Source organism: Aythya marila, assembly GCF_965140915.1.
Source record: "Aythya marila genome assembly, chromosome: 3".
Taxonomy (NCBI): Eukaryota; Metazoa; Chordata; class Aves; order Anseriformes; family Anatidae; genus Aythya; species Aythya marila.
In genome coordinates, this window is record NC_139044.1 from 47,484,277 (window position 1) to 47,501,152 (window position 16,876).

The window sequence follows — 16,876 nt, forward strand, 5'->3', positions numbered from 1 at the left end:
ATGATGTTTATCTAAGAAAGGCAGTTATCAGAGAGCAGTAAATTTTGCAGAAAAAAATATGTAACAACATTAGCAAAATGAAAAACTACGCTAACCTGTTTGCGTGAATGTCAAACATACCAAGGAATCAACTGCTGCCAGGAGGAACCACTCAGGCTTTCACTGTGTGTTTCTATTACATGGTCTAGATATTTGATGAAAATACCAAGACAGAGCTGTTTGCTACTGTTTTTTTGGCTTTGGAGTAACTGGCATTTCAAAATAGTTAAGAAAACTTCACGTGAAACAAAACAAAACAAAACAAAACAAAACAAAACAAAACATGCCCCCTTCGAAGCTTTACCAGATTGTTTCTGTTAAACATAGACTTTGTATAAATATTAACTGGAAGTGTCAGAGGGGAAAAAGTGAAAAAAACAACTTCCATTTGCCTGGTATGGACTCCAGCTCTCCCTACCTGCAACAAGGTGAAAACTGGCTTCTGCTCATCTCTGGATAAGTTTGTGGAGAACAGTCATAGCAGAAATCATATTGGATTAGTGGCCATCTACATCTCCTCTTTGGAGAATGGCATTTAATTCCTTTCCTGTTTGCTCAGTGTTCTTCCACTACGTTCTCTAGTGCAAATACCAATATGCTACTTCTGTCTTCTTCACTCAATTTTCCAATGTCATTTAAGATACAGCAGTGACAAGAGGAGACTGTGAGACAAGGGACAGCATCCTGAAGTAGACAGCTACAGACACTGCCTGATGCCTTGGTTCCTCTCAGCATTTGCTGCATACTTGGCAGCAGTATTTGCTGCATATTAGTTAGCACAGGCTGTCTAAGAATTAGCTGCAGCATGAATCTCAGCTGATAAGCACCTGTTGCTGTTACCCAAGCACAATGCAGTCTTACTGATATTCCAGTGCTACAAAGTCTCCAGTTTAGCATCTATTTATTGCAAGCTCTTTCTCATACCCTCTTATCTGTATTTCATATGCCTTCTGCACTATGGCTTTCCCCAGTTACAGCTTTCCCTATCCAACTCTTGCTTCAGCCACAACTTCTCAGCCTTCCCTTCAAGATGCTTCCCACCAACAGTACAGCTTTCTAACCATAAATGTGAGACCTTCTCTCCTTCCAAGCAGCATACCTTGCCTACCTGCTGTTGTGTCACACACCCCTTAGGCCATTCTTCTACTTACAATTAATTCAATACCATTACTGAATAGTATTACTGAATAGTGCTGGCTCTACAAGGACCTAAATAATCCAGATGCTTCTGGATGGGTGAAGCCATAGACATACACAGAACTGTCCTATAAGATCTGATTTTTACACTTGACTGTGATACACATCACGGCACCGGGAGTCTTAGCAACTTAGCATCTCAGCCTAAGCAAAATCAAGATACAGATAACAGGACTCAAATTACCAATTTCAAACCTAAATCCATTATATTCACAATTGCTGTCTCCTTGCAAAGCACCAAACCTGTACAAGGAATTTAAGATTCCCTGGATAAGAGAATAGAAACGAGCCTTGGTTGCTTTATGATTGCAGTCTACAACTTCCTCGTAAGGGGGTGTCGAGAGGCAGGAGACCTTTTCTCCATTAACACCAGTGACAGGACCCGCGGGAACGGGGTTAAGCTGAGGCAGGGGAAATTTAGGCTTGACGTCAGGAGGGGGTTCTTCACAGAGAGGGTGGTTGCACACTGGAACAGGCTCCCCAGGGAAGTGGTCACTGCACCGAGCCTGTCTGAATTTAAGAAGAGATTGGACTGTGCACTTAGTCACATGGTCTGAACTTTTGGGTAGACCTGTGCGGTGTCAAGAGTTGGACTTGATGATCCTTAAGGGTCCCTTCCAACTCAGGATATTCTATGATTCTATGATTCTATAGAGAATATAGTTGGAGAGGAGAAGATGTGGTTTCTGCTTCCGTAATAGCTTCTAAATATTAAAGTAAACAGCCACCCAATAGAGAGCTCAAGCTTTCTCTTTTGCAGAGTCAGACTAAGTCTTCTATACCCTTTGTGTCTCCTCTGTGTAAAGTTTTTGCTCCACAGAACTGTTTCAGAAAAGAAGCAGAGGTGCCATTATTTCTCCTTTCCTACCTGCATTGCTTGTACTGTAGGATTAAGACATCCTGCATAGGTAGCAGTCTTCTACATAGAGAGAATTGACCCAGCTACCTTTTCTTTCATGTAAAATGATATTACCTTTTTTTTTTTTTTTTTTTTTTAAAAAAAAAAAAAAAGATATCAAGTTACCGAGCTTTCTGAAACAAAGAATACAAATGTATGTTCTACGGAAACTTCTGAAGCCTGGGTGGTGAGAAAGCTGTATGGCAGATGTTTTCTAACTTGTCTTTCACATTTTTCTGTTGGCTAGCTCTAGCGACATATACAGCTGCATGTCGGAAATGATGATTTTGGATAATTCCCCAGGACTCAACAAGTTTAGTGCTTAGAATCTTGTTCTGAGGCTACTGTTAACTATTTTCGATAATTTTGGTCTGACACTTAGAGTCAAGCATCTGAAAACTAGGTGCCCACTTCATTCAGTGAAACACAAGACTAAGGTATCCACATACTCAAACCACTACAGGATTTTAACTTGTATGAAATCTGTAAACAAGTAAGAGCTTTTCCTTCATAAACTCACAAGAATTTAATCGGACGTTTGCTGTTTCATATTAGTTCTAGGTTGCAACATTTAAAGTAGTTTAATTCCAATGCCAGAATTTGACAGAATTTGACAATTGTCTCTGTAACTCTCTCCAGTTAGAATATTTTATTCATTAGCTCATAAAAATCTGATTAGCAGAGGACTCTCGAAATACCACTGTCATCATGTTTTAAAATCAATTTACATTTACCTCCTCTACCTATGAAATTAAAAATAATTCAAGGTCTTTTCTTACGTAAAATATTGTGAATCAGGTGAAGCATCAATCAGATGAAATGTCAGTCAAAAACATGAAATGGATTCTAACTCATAATCTGCTTACTATTTTAAGTCTTACTATATGTTAATTCAATATGACTGAATTATTAAAAAAGGATTTACTGGAGAATTAAGTGTGTAACAGATTTCATAAATGAAACAGCATGATTTCTTCATGCTTGAGGATATTAAAACAAATCTTATCTCATCACTGTAACTATGAAAAATATCAACCTTCGCCCACATTTGCAAACAATTAAGCACTGATTTTAAAGTCTTAAAGTATTTTAGAATATCAAAAACAGTATGATTAAGCCTCATAAATTACAGCTGGAAAAGATAATACAAAATACAGGTTCTTAGAAGCATTATAGTCTTAAGTATTAGTGCTTCTCCTGTGCTTTTACATTATACAAACATGGTCTCTACGCTATAGTAACATGGGCATTAAACAGTAAAAACAATCATGGAATCTGAAAGGAACATGACTTTCCAGAAATAAAAATAATGTTTTGAAGTTTTTCACATTTGGATCTAATGCAAGTAAAGTGCCTCACTGATTCAGATGCAGGAGTATGAGTAGTGTCACAGAGGAGGTAGGAAATTGCAGCAGGAGCAGGCAGGGCTGTAGCAGCCACAGATTTGCTAGCTTACACTGTTATAGACTGTAAGTCAAGTCTGCAGTGCTAGGAAAATAAAGTGGCACTTTTAATCTAGGTTTAACCAGGACGCCAGTTTAGTTCACTGCATGGCCACAAGAACGCTTATATAGTATAAAGGAAGAATAAACACCCAGGGATGAAAACCACATTTTGCAAATGTAGCACAAATTTATGCTGCTGTGTTTGTGAAAATACTCTGCTAAAACTTGGTTTCATAATTGGTTTTAAATGAATTAAGACTGTGATGTTGCAGACAGGGGCATTCCCACCCACTCAGCTTATGCTCGCAACACATTCCCATTTCTCCTCCAGTACCAGCTGTTAGAGCTGGAGCTTCCTGTGTAGTTGCAAGAAACACCAATGTGCATGCAAAAGGGGAGACAGAAGCATATGGTCAGGATAGGGAGAAAGGAGGACAGGAACGAGGAGCTTTGTGACCGTAGGAGTTTTGCTCACCTCAGTCCCAAAGCCCACAGTTCAACACTTAGCTTAAACAGGATGCAGTGTTTTTCAGCAGGATCAGTTTCCTGATCTGCCAACGCTGCATAAATGGGGGCACAGTAAGGGGCAGTAGTAACAGCCTGAAACAGGAAGAATATCAGACTGCCTTCCAGAGCAATGAGAGTTTAAACTGACTTAAAGTGTTCACTACATATACCTGTATATTGTACAAAATTGCTGAAATGGAGCAGTGTCGTCCCCCTCCCCCCATGGATATGCTACCGTTCAAAAAACACATTTGTCAAAATATGCCTTTCATTTGACATCTACTTGCCCCCAAACATACTCCCTTTTCCAATAAATTAACTATTATAGAGAAAGTTAAAACTTTCTTCTTGCAAACAGCACTTTCCTATAGCTTTAAAATCAGATTAGACACTGTTAATGCTACAATGTAAACAACAGAAGTAGTTTTAGTTATACAGTGTGGATAAATATGAATAGAACATGCAATCACAACTTTCAGAATGCAAATGAATTGCATTATCTCCACAGTTAAAATGAAACCCTTGTTCTGATTTATTATCAAAATGCTGTTAATTGTTTCAAAGAAGAGTTTAAACCTTGAAGACTGAGACTTCATTCCAATACAAACTCCTAAATGAGGAACAGAGGGATAAATATACAGAACTGCAATCTAAATAACCCTTTTTTTCTACTTATGCTACCCTGTGTATAATTTTTAAATTATAATTCTAATTCTACCCCTGCAGTACATTCAAAGTGTGAGCATGTAATATGGCATTCTTGATTCCACGTGGAGGACAAAATGAGAAAAATGTCAATGTCATGATATCTAGCTTGTTAGTATAGAAGACCTTTATTGGATCTTGCTCTTAATCTCGACTGCTGTACAAATTTCTGATTTTGGAAGGCAGTAACATACAACACATCTTTCAGTTCAGGAACTATTTTCTTGGTGAATATTTACTAACTAAGGTATCCTGATTAGTAAATTTTAGATTTCTCAGCCAAAGCTGAGAAATGTCTTGAATATTCTACGAAAATCACCAGAGGCCTGTGTTTCTGTACTTACTACTGGCTATGAAAGCAGACCTTTGGAAAAAACTTCATCCAGCAACTTTCACTTAAAATAGCTTAGTAAGACACTCTTTATACAAGCAGTATCAGAGAATTCTAGAACCTTTAATGCTATATTTACAGTCACGTATGCATAATAGTAAATAGTTAGACTCTATACTCTTCTTCTTACTGCATGCTTGCAGCAAAGGTTATTAATTTGTACCTCATAGTCTGACCTGGAGATCCTGAACATGTCACTGACAACACTGTGTCTTGTCATGCTGTTAAAAAGAATTACCATGCTTTAACTATATTAGCCTGCTCTGCTTTTAACCCTCCAATCAACTTCTAAGCCTTCCATGACAACTTCATCTCTGATGCCCACCTCTGACAAGTGAGTACTTAATAAAACTGACACTCCATTTCATCAGCTGTTGGGAAAGAGAAGAGGAACTCCCAATTCTGCACAGCCAGGGGAGTGGCAGTAGGAAAATCCTTTCTCTATTCTGACCTTTTGCACATTGACCTCAGGGAAATAATTCCAGTGGCTGCCTGTCCTCGCTCAGAACTTTTGGAAAAACAGCCCTGGCAGGACGAATCTTTCAGGACCTCCAACAGTTTCACTGCTTCCTAGGGATGCAGGAACAGAACCTGTGGAATGGCTCAGGACTCAGTTAACCCTACCTCTGACAGGGTGCCATGGGGACAGGCAGGCAGGGCAACAACCAAACAGGTTCCCAGACAGATCAGGGAACTGATCACAGGGAGCTGCTGTGGGAGAGTTCCACAGAAACCCATGCCAGGGAAACCCATGACTGATTTGATCTTCTGCTAGGGATCTTCTGCTAGTATCCCACGTCCAATGGGATACTGAACCACTTGACCTCCAGAGGTCCATGCCAAACAACATTATTCAGCGAGTGGCTCCAAAGGCAGTAGATTTTCCTTTTTGCTGTTGCTTGACAACACTACCATGATTACCATGATTCTGCTAATATTTAGCAAGTTAGAATTGTGACCATAAAAGTTAAAATTCTATAAATATTTAAAAGAAAACTTAAATTCTAATTAAAGTGATAGCTAGTTATGTTCATAAAGGCTCCTTTTTAAAAAATCAAATACATGTATTTCTGAAACCCTGATGAAACTGCAAGTTCCTCCAGACTATATCACGTATCTTTTACATATCAAGATATGAACAAGTATATATAAATGTTCATGACTTGAATTTTGTCCAGTGAAATATCTTTAAAAATTAATCCTTAAATTCACTGAAGTGTTATAGTCTACTCCACACATCTCTAGAGTTAAAAACAAGATAATCTTTAAAACACACCTTGCGCTATTTTTGCATTGTATTCTTCCCACTAAGATAAAATATGTTTTGTCTTTACTAATATGAAGAAAGCTGTTTATGCATACAATTTCTATTCCATTTAAAGTTTGTTTTAAGACGGACTTTTTTTTTAAGAGGGTGCTCTGACAGATAAGTCTAGAGACTGCAAGAGGAAGCAAAACAAGGGAAATTATGTATTTCATAGCTGCAACCAGAAGGATATATAGAATAATAAATAAAATCAAACACAAAAAGGTGAGAATTCAAGACTTTGTTTACATCTTGATTTGTGTGGGGAAAAAAAAAACTTTTTTTTCCAAAAAAAAAAGAAGTTTAAGGATACGTGTGCTCATATTAGTTTTTCCACTTACACATTGACCATTTGTATTCTGTGCTAGTTAAAACTTTAAATCTGATAAAAGTAGATAAATAAAGCAGTATAAAGCAATTTGAAAGGCCATGATCCTAGTAATTTCACTCATGTACCTCCAATTGTTAGAAATTAGGTTTGTTAATGAAAATGAAGCTTGCTGGATCAACTCCCCTTTGAACTATCAGCTGGAAAATTAGTTTGTTTCCTGTCTAGTGTTCTCCTAATTGTATGTGAAAGCATTTTACTGTTTTTCAAGATTATTTTAAAAACTAATGTATTTTCCAGGTCTTTGCCATCTTGTGTGATGCTTACATCAAACTTATACCACACTGTGACAGCACATGAGAATACTTTCAAAAAATACTCTTCCAAAAAAATATCATTTGACGGTACTTTGCTACGTGCGAGGTAGTAAGCCAAGTAATTCCACGGGCTGACAGTTTAATACAGCGTGACACAGAAAACTCGTGGCACCAAAGCAATACCCTTGGAGGTGCGGCATCACCCTGAGGTGCAGGCTGTTACCTCATGATAGTAATCCTGTGAAGCCCGAAGGTGAGTTTAGCCACCAGCAAACTCCAGGTGAAGTTTTAGCCCCCGCCCAGCTCCCTGTCAGGCTCCGCACCCCCAGTTTCACCCCGCTCTGCTTCCCGGCGGGGTGAGGGTGCGTTAAGCGCCCCCCAACCCCGTATGGCAGCAGCGCACGTACCACGCTGTTCTTCATGAGGGCCTTGACGGTGAAGCCGTCGGTCACCTGCTGACGGATTTTCTTCTTGCGCCCCAGCGGCTCCTGCTTCTGAGGGCGCCGCTCGCCGACGGGCACCGGGGGGCTTGCGGCCGCTTTCTCCACCACCATCCCGAGAGCCGACGGACAGACTGCAAGGGCAGGCAGACAGACAGACACCGGCCCCCACCGCAGCAAGTCAGAAATCGCGCCGAGCCCGCCTGTGCCCCCCCTTCCCCGCCGGCGGCACCCCGCTTCTGCCGCCCCCAGCCCGCACCCCCCCGCTCTGCCCCCGCTGCCCCGACCCCAGCCCCGCCTCACCCCGCAGCGGGGGGCGCTCGGGAACGGTTGGAGACCGTTGGGGACCGTTGGGGGCGGTTGGGGACCGTTTGGGGGCTGGCACCCCCCGGAGCCGGCGACTCGCGCCCGTCGCTAGGCAACGCGTCAACAACCCGCCGCCATGATGGGGGGGGGGGGCTGGCGGGGAGCGGCCACGCTCAGGGGAGAAACCCCAGAGTGGAATAAAACAAGCTGAGGAGCCCCGCGCAGCGGGAGGGCGGGCGGCGCTGAGCCAGCCGGCAGAAATTAGCAGAAATTAATTAAAAAGTGTCTGTGTGTGCGTGCGTTCAGGCGGGGAGAGAAGCCGGCGGTCACGTGAGGTGCGGGGACGCCAGAACTACATTACCCAGAAGGCCCCGCGCCCCCCCCCCCCTCCGCGCGGCGTTCCCGCAGCTCGCCCCCTCGCCGCCGCCATGATAGGTGAGTGAGTGAGCGCGCCCGGCGCGGCGCAGCCCGCATGCGGAGCCTCCCGCGGGGCCGCCCCTCCGCTGCCCCGCCGGGCGGCACGGCCCCCGCCGCCCCCTGCCCCGCCGGCACCGCCTCCTCCTGCCCCCTGCTCCCGCCTTTCCCCCTTTTTTGCTCCTCTGGTGGGGGATGAGGCGGCAGCAGCCGGTCCCGGGGTTGTCACCAAGGTCACCCCGTGTTGGTTTGAAGTCCTGTGCCCGCGGCAGTGCTGCGGGGCGGGGTCCGCGGGGTGGGCTCGCTCTGACAGCGCTCGCTGGATGTGGTGTAAAAATAACAACAAACAAACAAAAAAAAGTCGCGTAATCCTCGTGGGAGAGGGGAGTGTGGCTGGTTGGGCTGCCAGGTGGCTTTCTGGTGCCACACGCGGGGCGGGTTGCTCAGCTGGCAGCTTTCCTCTGGGATTTGGGAGGTGAATCCGTGGCTGCCGAGCCCCACAAATTACAGGGCCCATCTCGTAGTACCTGCCTCCTTTCCACGTTTCTTTATTTAACTTTTTGAATTTTGTGGACCATCTGAATCTAAAGCTGTAAAATTCAAACCCATTATTTGTCTTCCTCGAGCTTCTTGTTTCATCTTCAGCATAGGTAACATTGTTACATGCCCACATAATACATGACCTGTTGAAAAGCAAGCAGTGTCTGATCAAAAACTCGGTATTTTTTTAAATTAAACACCTCAAGAATGTTTTTGCAAATTACTCCGAGGTTCTTGTGGAACTTTCAACAAGATTAAGTTTTGGTAGAGATAAATGAATTTGATTATTTGTGTAATGTTTTCTTCCTTTAGCTTTGCGAACACTTAAAATATTTATGCGGCCTTTTCAGTCCGTATACATATTATGCAGGTGGTCTCATACTGGAGCCTTTTTTAATGCATGTTGTTGGTTTGGGGCTTCCTCTCCCTGCCCCAAGATATGAGAGAGTATTTCAAATAAGGTCTTGGCTCACGGAAAGCGCAAGAGGTCAGGTATTCCACTATATCATCTTACAATGTTACCACTTCTGCTGATTTGATGCCTTATAGTGTATAAAGCGTGTGTTTACAGAACTACTTTGTTTGTTTGTATTTGAGTGCTTTAACAACACTTTAAAAAGGTAAGTTGAGTGTACGTAAGGGACTCCCCATATGTTTACAGAGTTCATGCCTCCAGCCTTCATAATCTTCATGATAACGTTTACTCACTGTGTGTACAGGTAACATATTTATATGACTGAGGAATTGTTATTTTACTTTCACTGTGGCAGACAAATGTTTGTGAGTATTTATTATGAACTGTACTTCCCAATTAGTTGCAAGCTTATAAACGCAGCCTTACATGCTCTGCTGTGATGAATGAATTAAGCAGCAACCTTTTATGAAAAAAGTGAAAAAAATACAAAAGCACAGACACACACACAAACCAAAAAAACTGTGTAAATATAAGAGTTGTTTTCACAGTGCGTGATATAGTGAGCTAGTCTAATAGTCTGCTTTCTGAAAAGTTTCTTCTAAACACTTAAGAGCTAGGAATATAGTGGCAAAAATGAGGGCAGGAAGGGAAGAGGGAAATAATGTTAAATCTTTGCTAACTCTCCTTTGATCTGAGTGTTTAAAGAATTATGCTATGAGGCACATGATACATTTTCCAAAATGTGTTACAGTCACATCTCTGGAAATGTTTGATGTCCTCTAAGAGTTCTTGTGGCAAGAAATTCTACAAGACAATTCTGCAGCATAGGGCAATTAATTCCTTTAATTGATTTTTAATTTCCTTTCTCTCACTTTCATTTAATGCTTCTTAGTGCTTGTGCTATGAGATAGAACAAACCTGATTACCATGTTAGCATTACTATTTTATATTTTTATCATATTTTTTTTTTTTGTATTCATCTCACTATTTTTTTGCCTGGTGAAATAGGTTAACATTTTTACTCTCTTTCTCTAAGTGTTTGACCATGCTTGCACTCTTCTTTCAACTTTTCTTTTCTCCAAGAAGTGTTTCAAGTTTTGTGTGTGTTTGCTTTTTTTTTTCTTAGAGGAAGGATTTTTTTTTTTCTTTAATGTGTCATTCCAGAAGAGGCTAGACCATTGACTTATATAACTGTTTCTTAATATTCTTCATATGATTTCTCATCCTGCTTGTTATTACACTTTCATCTTGTTGTTATTTGTTGACTGAAAAGAGATTTGCAAAGAAAGATTTGCCAATAGATTTCCCCATGCTAACGTTTTACTTGGGGAAAAAATACACCATAAAAGAAAGATGCTTATTTTCAATAGGAGGTTATTCCTTGAAGGAGGATTTCAAAATATGCAAATGTCTTTATTTTCATCTGTGTGACATCTGCATTTAGAATAGCATATCAGTAAGCTAATTACGTAACAGTCCATTTGTGTGGAAAGTCCAGGGACAAATTTATCTGGTAAGGGCATGGCAGCTGACCCGTGCATGGCACTGCACTGAAGTCACGAGTGTTTCTGGAATTTTAATTCTTCAGAACGTCTTTAAAAGTATTTGTCAAGATAAATGCCAAAGGTGCCTCTTGCTTTTATAGATGCTTTTAGATGATAGTTTGTTCTGTAATGTGCTTCACTTCTTAAGTGAAGTTGCAAGAGTGATTCCACAACTGTCCTTTCACTTATGCATATATTATTTAAAGTTACAGCCTATTTATACTGCTTGCTGATGGGTTGTTGAGTTAAGAACTTTAGAAAAAAAATATATAGATGTGATTAATGATTTTTACTCAAGAAAATGATTCAATTATATAAATGAGAAACACTAAATTAAGCATTCAATTTGAATAGAGAGTACTGTATGTGTATTTGTGGTGGTTTTTCCTTGCTGGGCAGTTGGACTCCACCATAACCACTCTCTCACTTCCCCTCCTCAGAAGAAGAGGGGGAGAAGAAAATATGCTGGGAAAAAAAAGGCTCCTGGTTGAGATAGGGATAATTTAATTAAAATGAAAAGGAACTGGGGGGGGGGGGGGGGGAAGCAAAGGCTGTGTGGAAGCACAGAGAGGGGAAAAAATATTCTCTACTTTCCATCAATGATTGATGTTCAGTCACATCCCAGGAAGCAGGGCCTCAATATGCCTAGCAGTTGTTTGGGAGACAAAACCAGGAGACAAGTAAGTACTTGAGTAAGAGACTTGGTAAGTACTTGATCAACGTTTGGGAGATCTGGATTCTTGTCTTTGCCTGAGAAATAATTTTGGGCAAGTGTTTGTCTCTCCTGAAAATGAACATCTCAGTTGTAAAACGGAAGACATCATAAGAGGTGAAGATCATAGTTGTAGATTGCTAGCTTTATTAATCTCATGAAAATTAGAGTTATTTGAAAATTAGCGGTCATTTTTTTTTTTCTCATTGTTGCATGAGAGGATGATTTTTTTATCAGCATTTGGCCAGGACTGAGGGAAAGGGATCAAAGTCATCTTGGTCAAGGCAAAGTAAGTGCCTAAGCGTTCTCTCCTTTTCTTCAGTGTTTGAAGACAGAGAATCCAAATGTTTTCTCCTCCTTTGTACTACTCTACAGGAATCCCACAACAAAGTAATTTCCTTCTAATGCTTATCTGGTAATCACCTATTATAAATAAATGAAATAATTAAGGAAAAATATATAAATTACTTAAGTTGGTATATCTTTCTGGCACCAGTCAGCAAACAGATCATGTGTTCTGAGCTTTTGGTGCTCATTACATGGAGCTTGCTTTTACTGTTCTACAGGTGTCAATAATTATAGTTGGAATTATAAGCAAAAACCTGGAAAAAACAATTGTTTTCTCAGCCATTTGTTCAGAAGTTTTCAGAAATGTTTCACAGGTTCTTAAAGCTTTTATCTATTTCAGTATTTGAAAGATTCCATTCTTTTCCATAACTGTGATACATGTAACATTGGTAAAATACTGGATTTCATTTTTCCAGCTTGGTCAGAGCAGAAAAAAAAACATTTATAGTGAAGATCTCAATCTTAAGTCTTCATTTATTTTTTTCTTACAGGTCTATCTATTTGACAGAGTTACACAATTTGAGTCTTTTTTTAAACTAGGTGAAGTCTGTAAGGTTTGATAAATAAAATCAGTACAGCATCCATGTAGATGCATGGCACTGCTTGTCTGTTATCGCTAGTGTCATGCTGCTTTGCAATGAGCTGCTTGTAGTGCACTGTCAAAATGTTGGAGAGCTTTTTTTTTTTTTTGTGAGGACACAAAGAATATACAATAGGGCCTTAAGTATTTATGAAATGTATTTTGCAATGAATTTGCTGTTAGTTTCCATGCAAGTCTTGCTATTTCAGAGTGGTTATTGATAATTTTAAGGTTAAATTTTTTCTACCACTAAAATGAGAGAGAGAAAATACTGTTAGCTGATGATGTAATTATGGAGTAATAGTCGTGATGAAATGGTGAGAGGGTTGTATTTAAATATGGTTTTGGAAATAAACCCCTATTGTTCTTGTAAGCCAGAAACAAATGGAACGTGTTTCATTATTATGATTTTACATGTGAAATATTTCTTGGTTGACTTAATTAGCCATTCATTGACTAATTCTAAGTAACATTTCTTAATAATTTTCTGTAACTGCTAAAGAGAGATCGTTTGCTTTGGAAAGAAAATGTAAGTGGTAGAATAACAGCAGGTATTGTGGATGATTTTGTTTACTATTTGCTTTTTGCTTTAAAGGATAATAAAGATGGAGATATTATGAAGTTGAGGGCCACTTTTTTTAAATTAGCAATGAACAACATCAGATTGGTCAGGAAGTAAATACACTACTGTTACTTTGAAAGATGATAAAAGATATCCTTTGTGGGTTGACAAGAACTAGACAAAAACTTCCCATAGGCATGTGTACCTAAGTTAATTTGATAAGGGAAATTTTTCAGGTCGCAAAATTCCCAGCAGTGTAATTTGATGCACCATTGCTAATCTGTGTCCTGTGGTGAAGAAGGCTAAAACTGTAGCAGGGAATGTGACGACAAATGCTAATCATAAGCTATCATAAACAGCAAGTGAAGTAACCCTTTTTTCAGCTCTTTAGCAGCATACAGCTTTTATGTTGCTATCTTGTCACAATAATGTCGTCTTTTAATAAACAAGCATTAGCAAATCTTCTGCCTCACTGTTTGCTGTGTCAAGCAAATACTACAGTGAAATCAGTATATATTTGTGTTAAAATTTGAAAAAAGATACAAAGCTAACAATGTTATTTTGTGTTTTATACTACTACTCGTTTCTTACAATGGGAAGCTAGCAGTTCTGTAAATTTATCAGTTTTCCATATTATTTTTATTTATTTATTATGTAGGCTTCTTAAAGGGTTACTTAAAAGTCTAAATTGTGGAAATTCAGTTCATAGTTAGGTCCTCAACTTCACAAAAAAAGAAAAAAAAAATACACAAAAACAAACAAACAAAACCCAACAACTTCAGGTTTGTACTCTGGAAATATATTTTCAGGTGGGGAAAAGAACTTTGCTCAGCGAAGTACGCTTGATAAACAGCTCTTTGAGGTACTTTTGAAGGAAGAAAAAAACAACAAAACAGCAACAACAGAAAGCAGTGCTATGTGCTGAATAGCATAGGTATAACACAGGATACAGATGAGGCTTAACACATAGACTTAAAACACAGGTTAGTGTGAGGCTTTGTTTTCATGTTACAAATTAGGCTACAGCAGTGCTGTCTTCAGGTATTGCTGTTTCTCTTGCTGTACACTGCTCATTCGTGCCCTTACAACAAGGAATGAATCTTTCAGTTGCAGCGGAGCAACAGTCTCCTGAGGCACATTGTGAAGTCAAAAAATAATCTGGAAGCTCTTCCTTCTTAATCTGGGCCAGTTCCTGGAGTTAGTTCACTGTGGTGGCCCCAAAGTTATATGGCTGTAATAAAGGGACAACCCTTAACCCTGTTTTATTGCTTGGCCCTTTATATTGTCAAGTCACGGATGAATGGTGGTGGTGTGTGATGCTGCTGATTGCCACCTAAGGAGAAAATTTTGGTGCCCTGCCACCTAGCTGTGTGTTCCTTGTGCTGATACTTACATTCAGTTAGCCCCACACTGAGCTAATTGAGTGACATAGGTTATCAGAATAACACTTTTGGGCTGGGGGAGTTCTATTCTTTTTTTTTTTCATTTTATACCCAATATATGTGTATCGCATCAGGCAAGCACCACTGTTGGCGCTAGAGAACTGACAGCCCACAGCTAGATTGGCTAAGTTACCTCTTAGCCAACAACACTGGCAATATCATGTTCCTGAAAAGGCTGTCTGCAAGCTTTCTATAGACATTATAGGAAAAAATAAAAAAGAACAAAAAAAAAAAAAGAAAAAAGACTTAAACTGAATTTGCAGTAAGATATGGGGGTGGTTTCATGGAATTTATCAGGGCATATCTCAGAGAATAAAAAAAAAAAAGGGGGGGGGGGAGAAAGCCCCAAACCATTAAAAAAAAAAAGTAGCAGATGACCTCTAGATAGCATAGTCAGGTCAGCATTTCTGTAGAGAATGGGAGATGAAGATGACAGTAGGGATGGGTTGTGAAGGGCTTTGACAGTGAAATATGGCTCATACAGCAGTAATCAAGTCAGGGGAGAATGGGAACTGGGGTGAAAGTTTTAGCTATCTGGATGACTGATCATACCCTTCCATGTTGCACTCTTTTTCATAGTGTTGGTAATCTCTGCTTTATGCATAAGTATTTCTGTTTCTCATTGTTATGAAAATAACCCCGAAGAAGGAAAATGAGAATGAACTCCTTCATTATTTCCCTGAACAAGTTCAGACTAGAGGAAAAAAGAAAAAAAAAAGTAAAATTCTGCAGCATTCTGTTCATCTAGCTGGTAGTTCTGAAAAGAAAATGTAACTCCCTAAATGTAGGTGTTACTTTGTCATACCTCATGTACTGTGATCCAGTAGGTTATTGAAGCTCTTCTGTCACCAGTATTGTTTTCAAAATCAGGTTGTACCCATAAAACTCCACCAGTCATTGTGCTCAGTCCCACCTCCTATAAACATTTTGAATTAAATTAAAAAAAAAAAAACTTGAATTAAAAAGAAGGGTTTTTATTAAGGAAACCCTTAATGGCAAACTGAGATAATTCCTACCAAGTTTTTGAACTTGTAGTTTGCTGAAGTACGTTATGCCAATTTAACATCCAGATCAGCTTTCTCTGGAAGAGCATAACTACATGAAACAGGTGATACTGCATCTGCTGCTGCTGTGGGTGTTGGAGGGAGGAGAGGCAGAGTCAGCTGTGTGATTGTGTATTTCTAGGATGCACTATGCCTGACTTTTTCAAAGATTTACTGGGTTCTAAAGCATGAAATGCAACATCTTGTGCTTTATCTCAGTCTCTGAGCTCTATGAAGAGTTTTTGCAACAAATTAATAGCGGACATCAAAGACAGGTGGCCCACTGGCTGATAAACACTGGTGTTTAGTTAAGTGTTAAGAAGTGTACTGCTTTCTAACAGAGGACTTAAAAATGTGGCATAGCTGACTTGTAGGAATGTATAATTTTACTATCCCCTGTGCCTTGTAAAAGGCCAAAGCTCTTTGAAATATTTGTCTATTTTGAGGAAAACAATATTCAATCATTTTATTTATTAGGTTTGCTCTGGATTAATGCCTTTGAAATCATATGCCATATTTTGAGCATGTGGGAATTATCTGAGAGCTGTGCATATTGTTAAAATGACAGAGTTTTACATCAGAGAGTATAACGTTTTCTTTTACCCTATGCCTCTCACGCAAAGCGGCCTAAGAAAAGAAGTTATCTTCTCCTTAGAAAAATATACAGCATAGGCCATTGGTGCTAGTGGTGCCACAGGGCAGGGCTCCAAATGGCAGGGGGCAAAGCTGCCCTCAGGGCCTGCAAGGGCAGCCCCAGGACCTGTGTCAGCCCCTGCAGAGATCCCAGTCAGGGACCTTCCAGAGAGGTTAGGCAGTGTCGGGCAGCATCAGCCTCCTCTTCCTTCCCATGGCAGCCTCTCCTGCTGTGGGCTGAGCTTCAAGGAAAGGTTGGACCTGATGCTTAGGGACATGGTGTAGTGGGTGGCATTGTTGGTGGGGTGATGGTTTGACCATGTGATCTTGGATGTCTTTTCCAACCTTAGTGATTTTATGATTCTATTCTATGGTTCTGCTGCTATAGGAGATTAGGGATGGAAAACTGCAGTCCCACAAGTTGTGCTGGACTGATTCTGACTCCTGAAATGGGGCATAGCCGTTGGAGTTGCATTTCTAACTGTGGTTACCATACGCCTTGAAAGATAATAATGGTTTACAGTTCCTGTAAAATGCATAAGGAAATGTAATGGAAGGCAATCTTATTTGGAAGATGTGATCAAGTCCCAGTGGTAGGCTTGGCAACCAAAGGAAAAGTATTTGGGGAGTTCTCTAATTAGAGGTTTGGTTGTTTGTCTTGTCATCTTGACATTCTATTTTGTTTCATCTATTCTGGATGTTTCTACCACAATACATACCGGAATAATGGTATTTTTTAGTTGTAGATCACTAAGACACTTTCT

At 40.0% G+C, this 16,876-nt stretch overlaps 2 protein-coding genes across 2 annotated transcripts in view; one reads left to right on the forward strand and one right to left on the reverse strand.

The window, feature by feature from the left end:
- PACRG (parkin coregulated) overlaps positions 1-7,961 on the reverse strand; it is a 214,182-nt gene extending 206,221 nt beyond the window's left edge. The window contains exons 1-2 of the mRNA XM_082756484.1: positions 7,877-7,961; positions 7,541-7,707 (exon numbers count right to left, since the gene is read on the reverse strand). Of these exons, the coding sequence (XP_082612610.1) occupies positions 7,541-7,687 (147 nt within the window). The 5' untranslated portion in view covers positions 7,688-7,707; positions 7,877-7,961. The remainder of the gene's footprint in view (positions 1-7,540; positions 7,708-7,876) is intronic.
- A 342-nt stretch (positions 7,962-8,303) lies between these two features.
- The window catches only part of PRKN (parkin RBR E3 ubiquitin protein ligase), a 775,548-nt gene continuing 766,975 nt past the window's right edge, over positions 8,304-16,876 (forward strand). Inside the window, exon 1 of the mRNA XM_082758445.1 lies at positions 8,304-8,314. Within this exon, the coding sequence (XP_082614571.1) occupies positions 8,308-8,314 (7 nt within the window). The 5' untranslated portion in view covers positions 8,304-8,307. The remainder of the gene's footprint in view (positions 8,315-16,876) is intronic.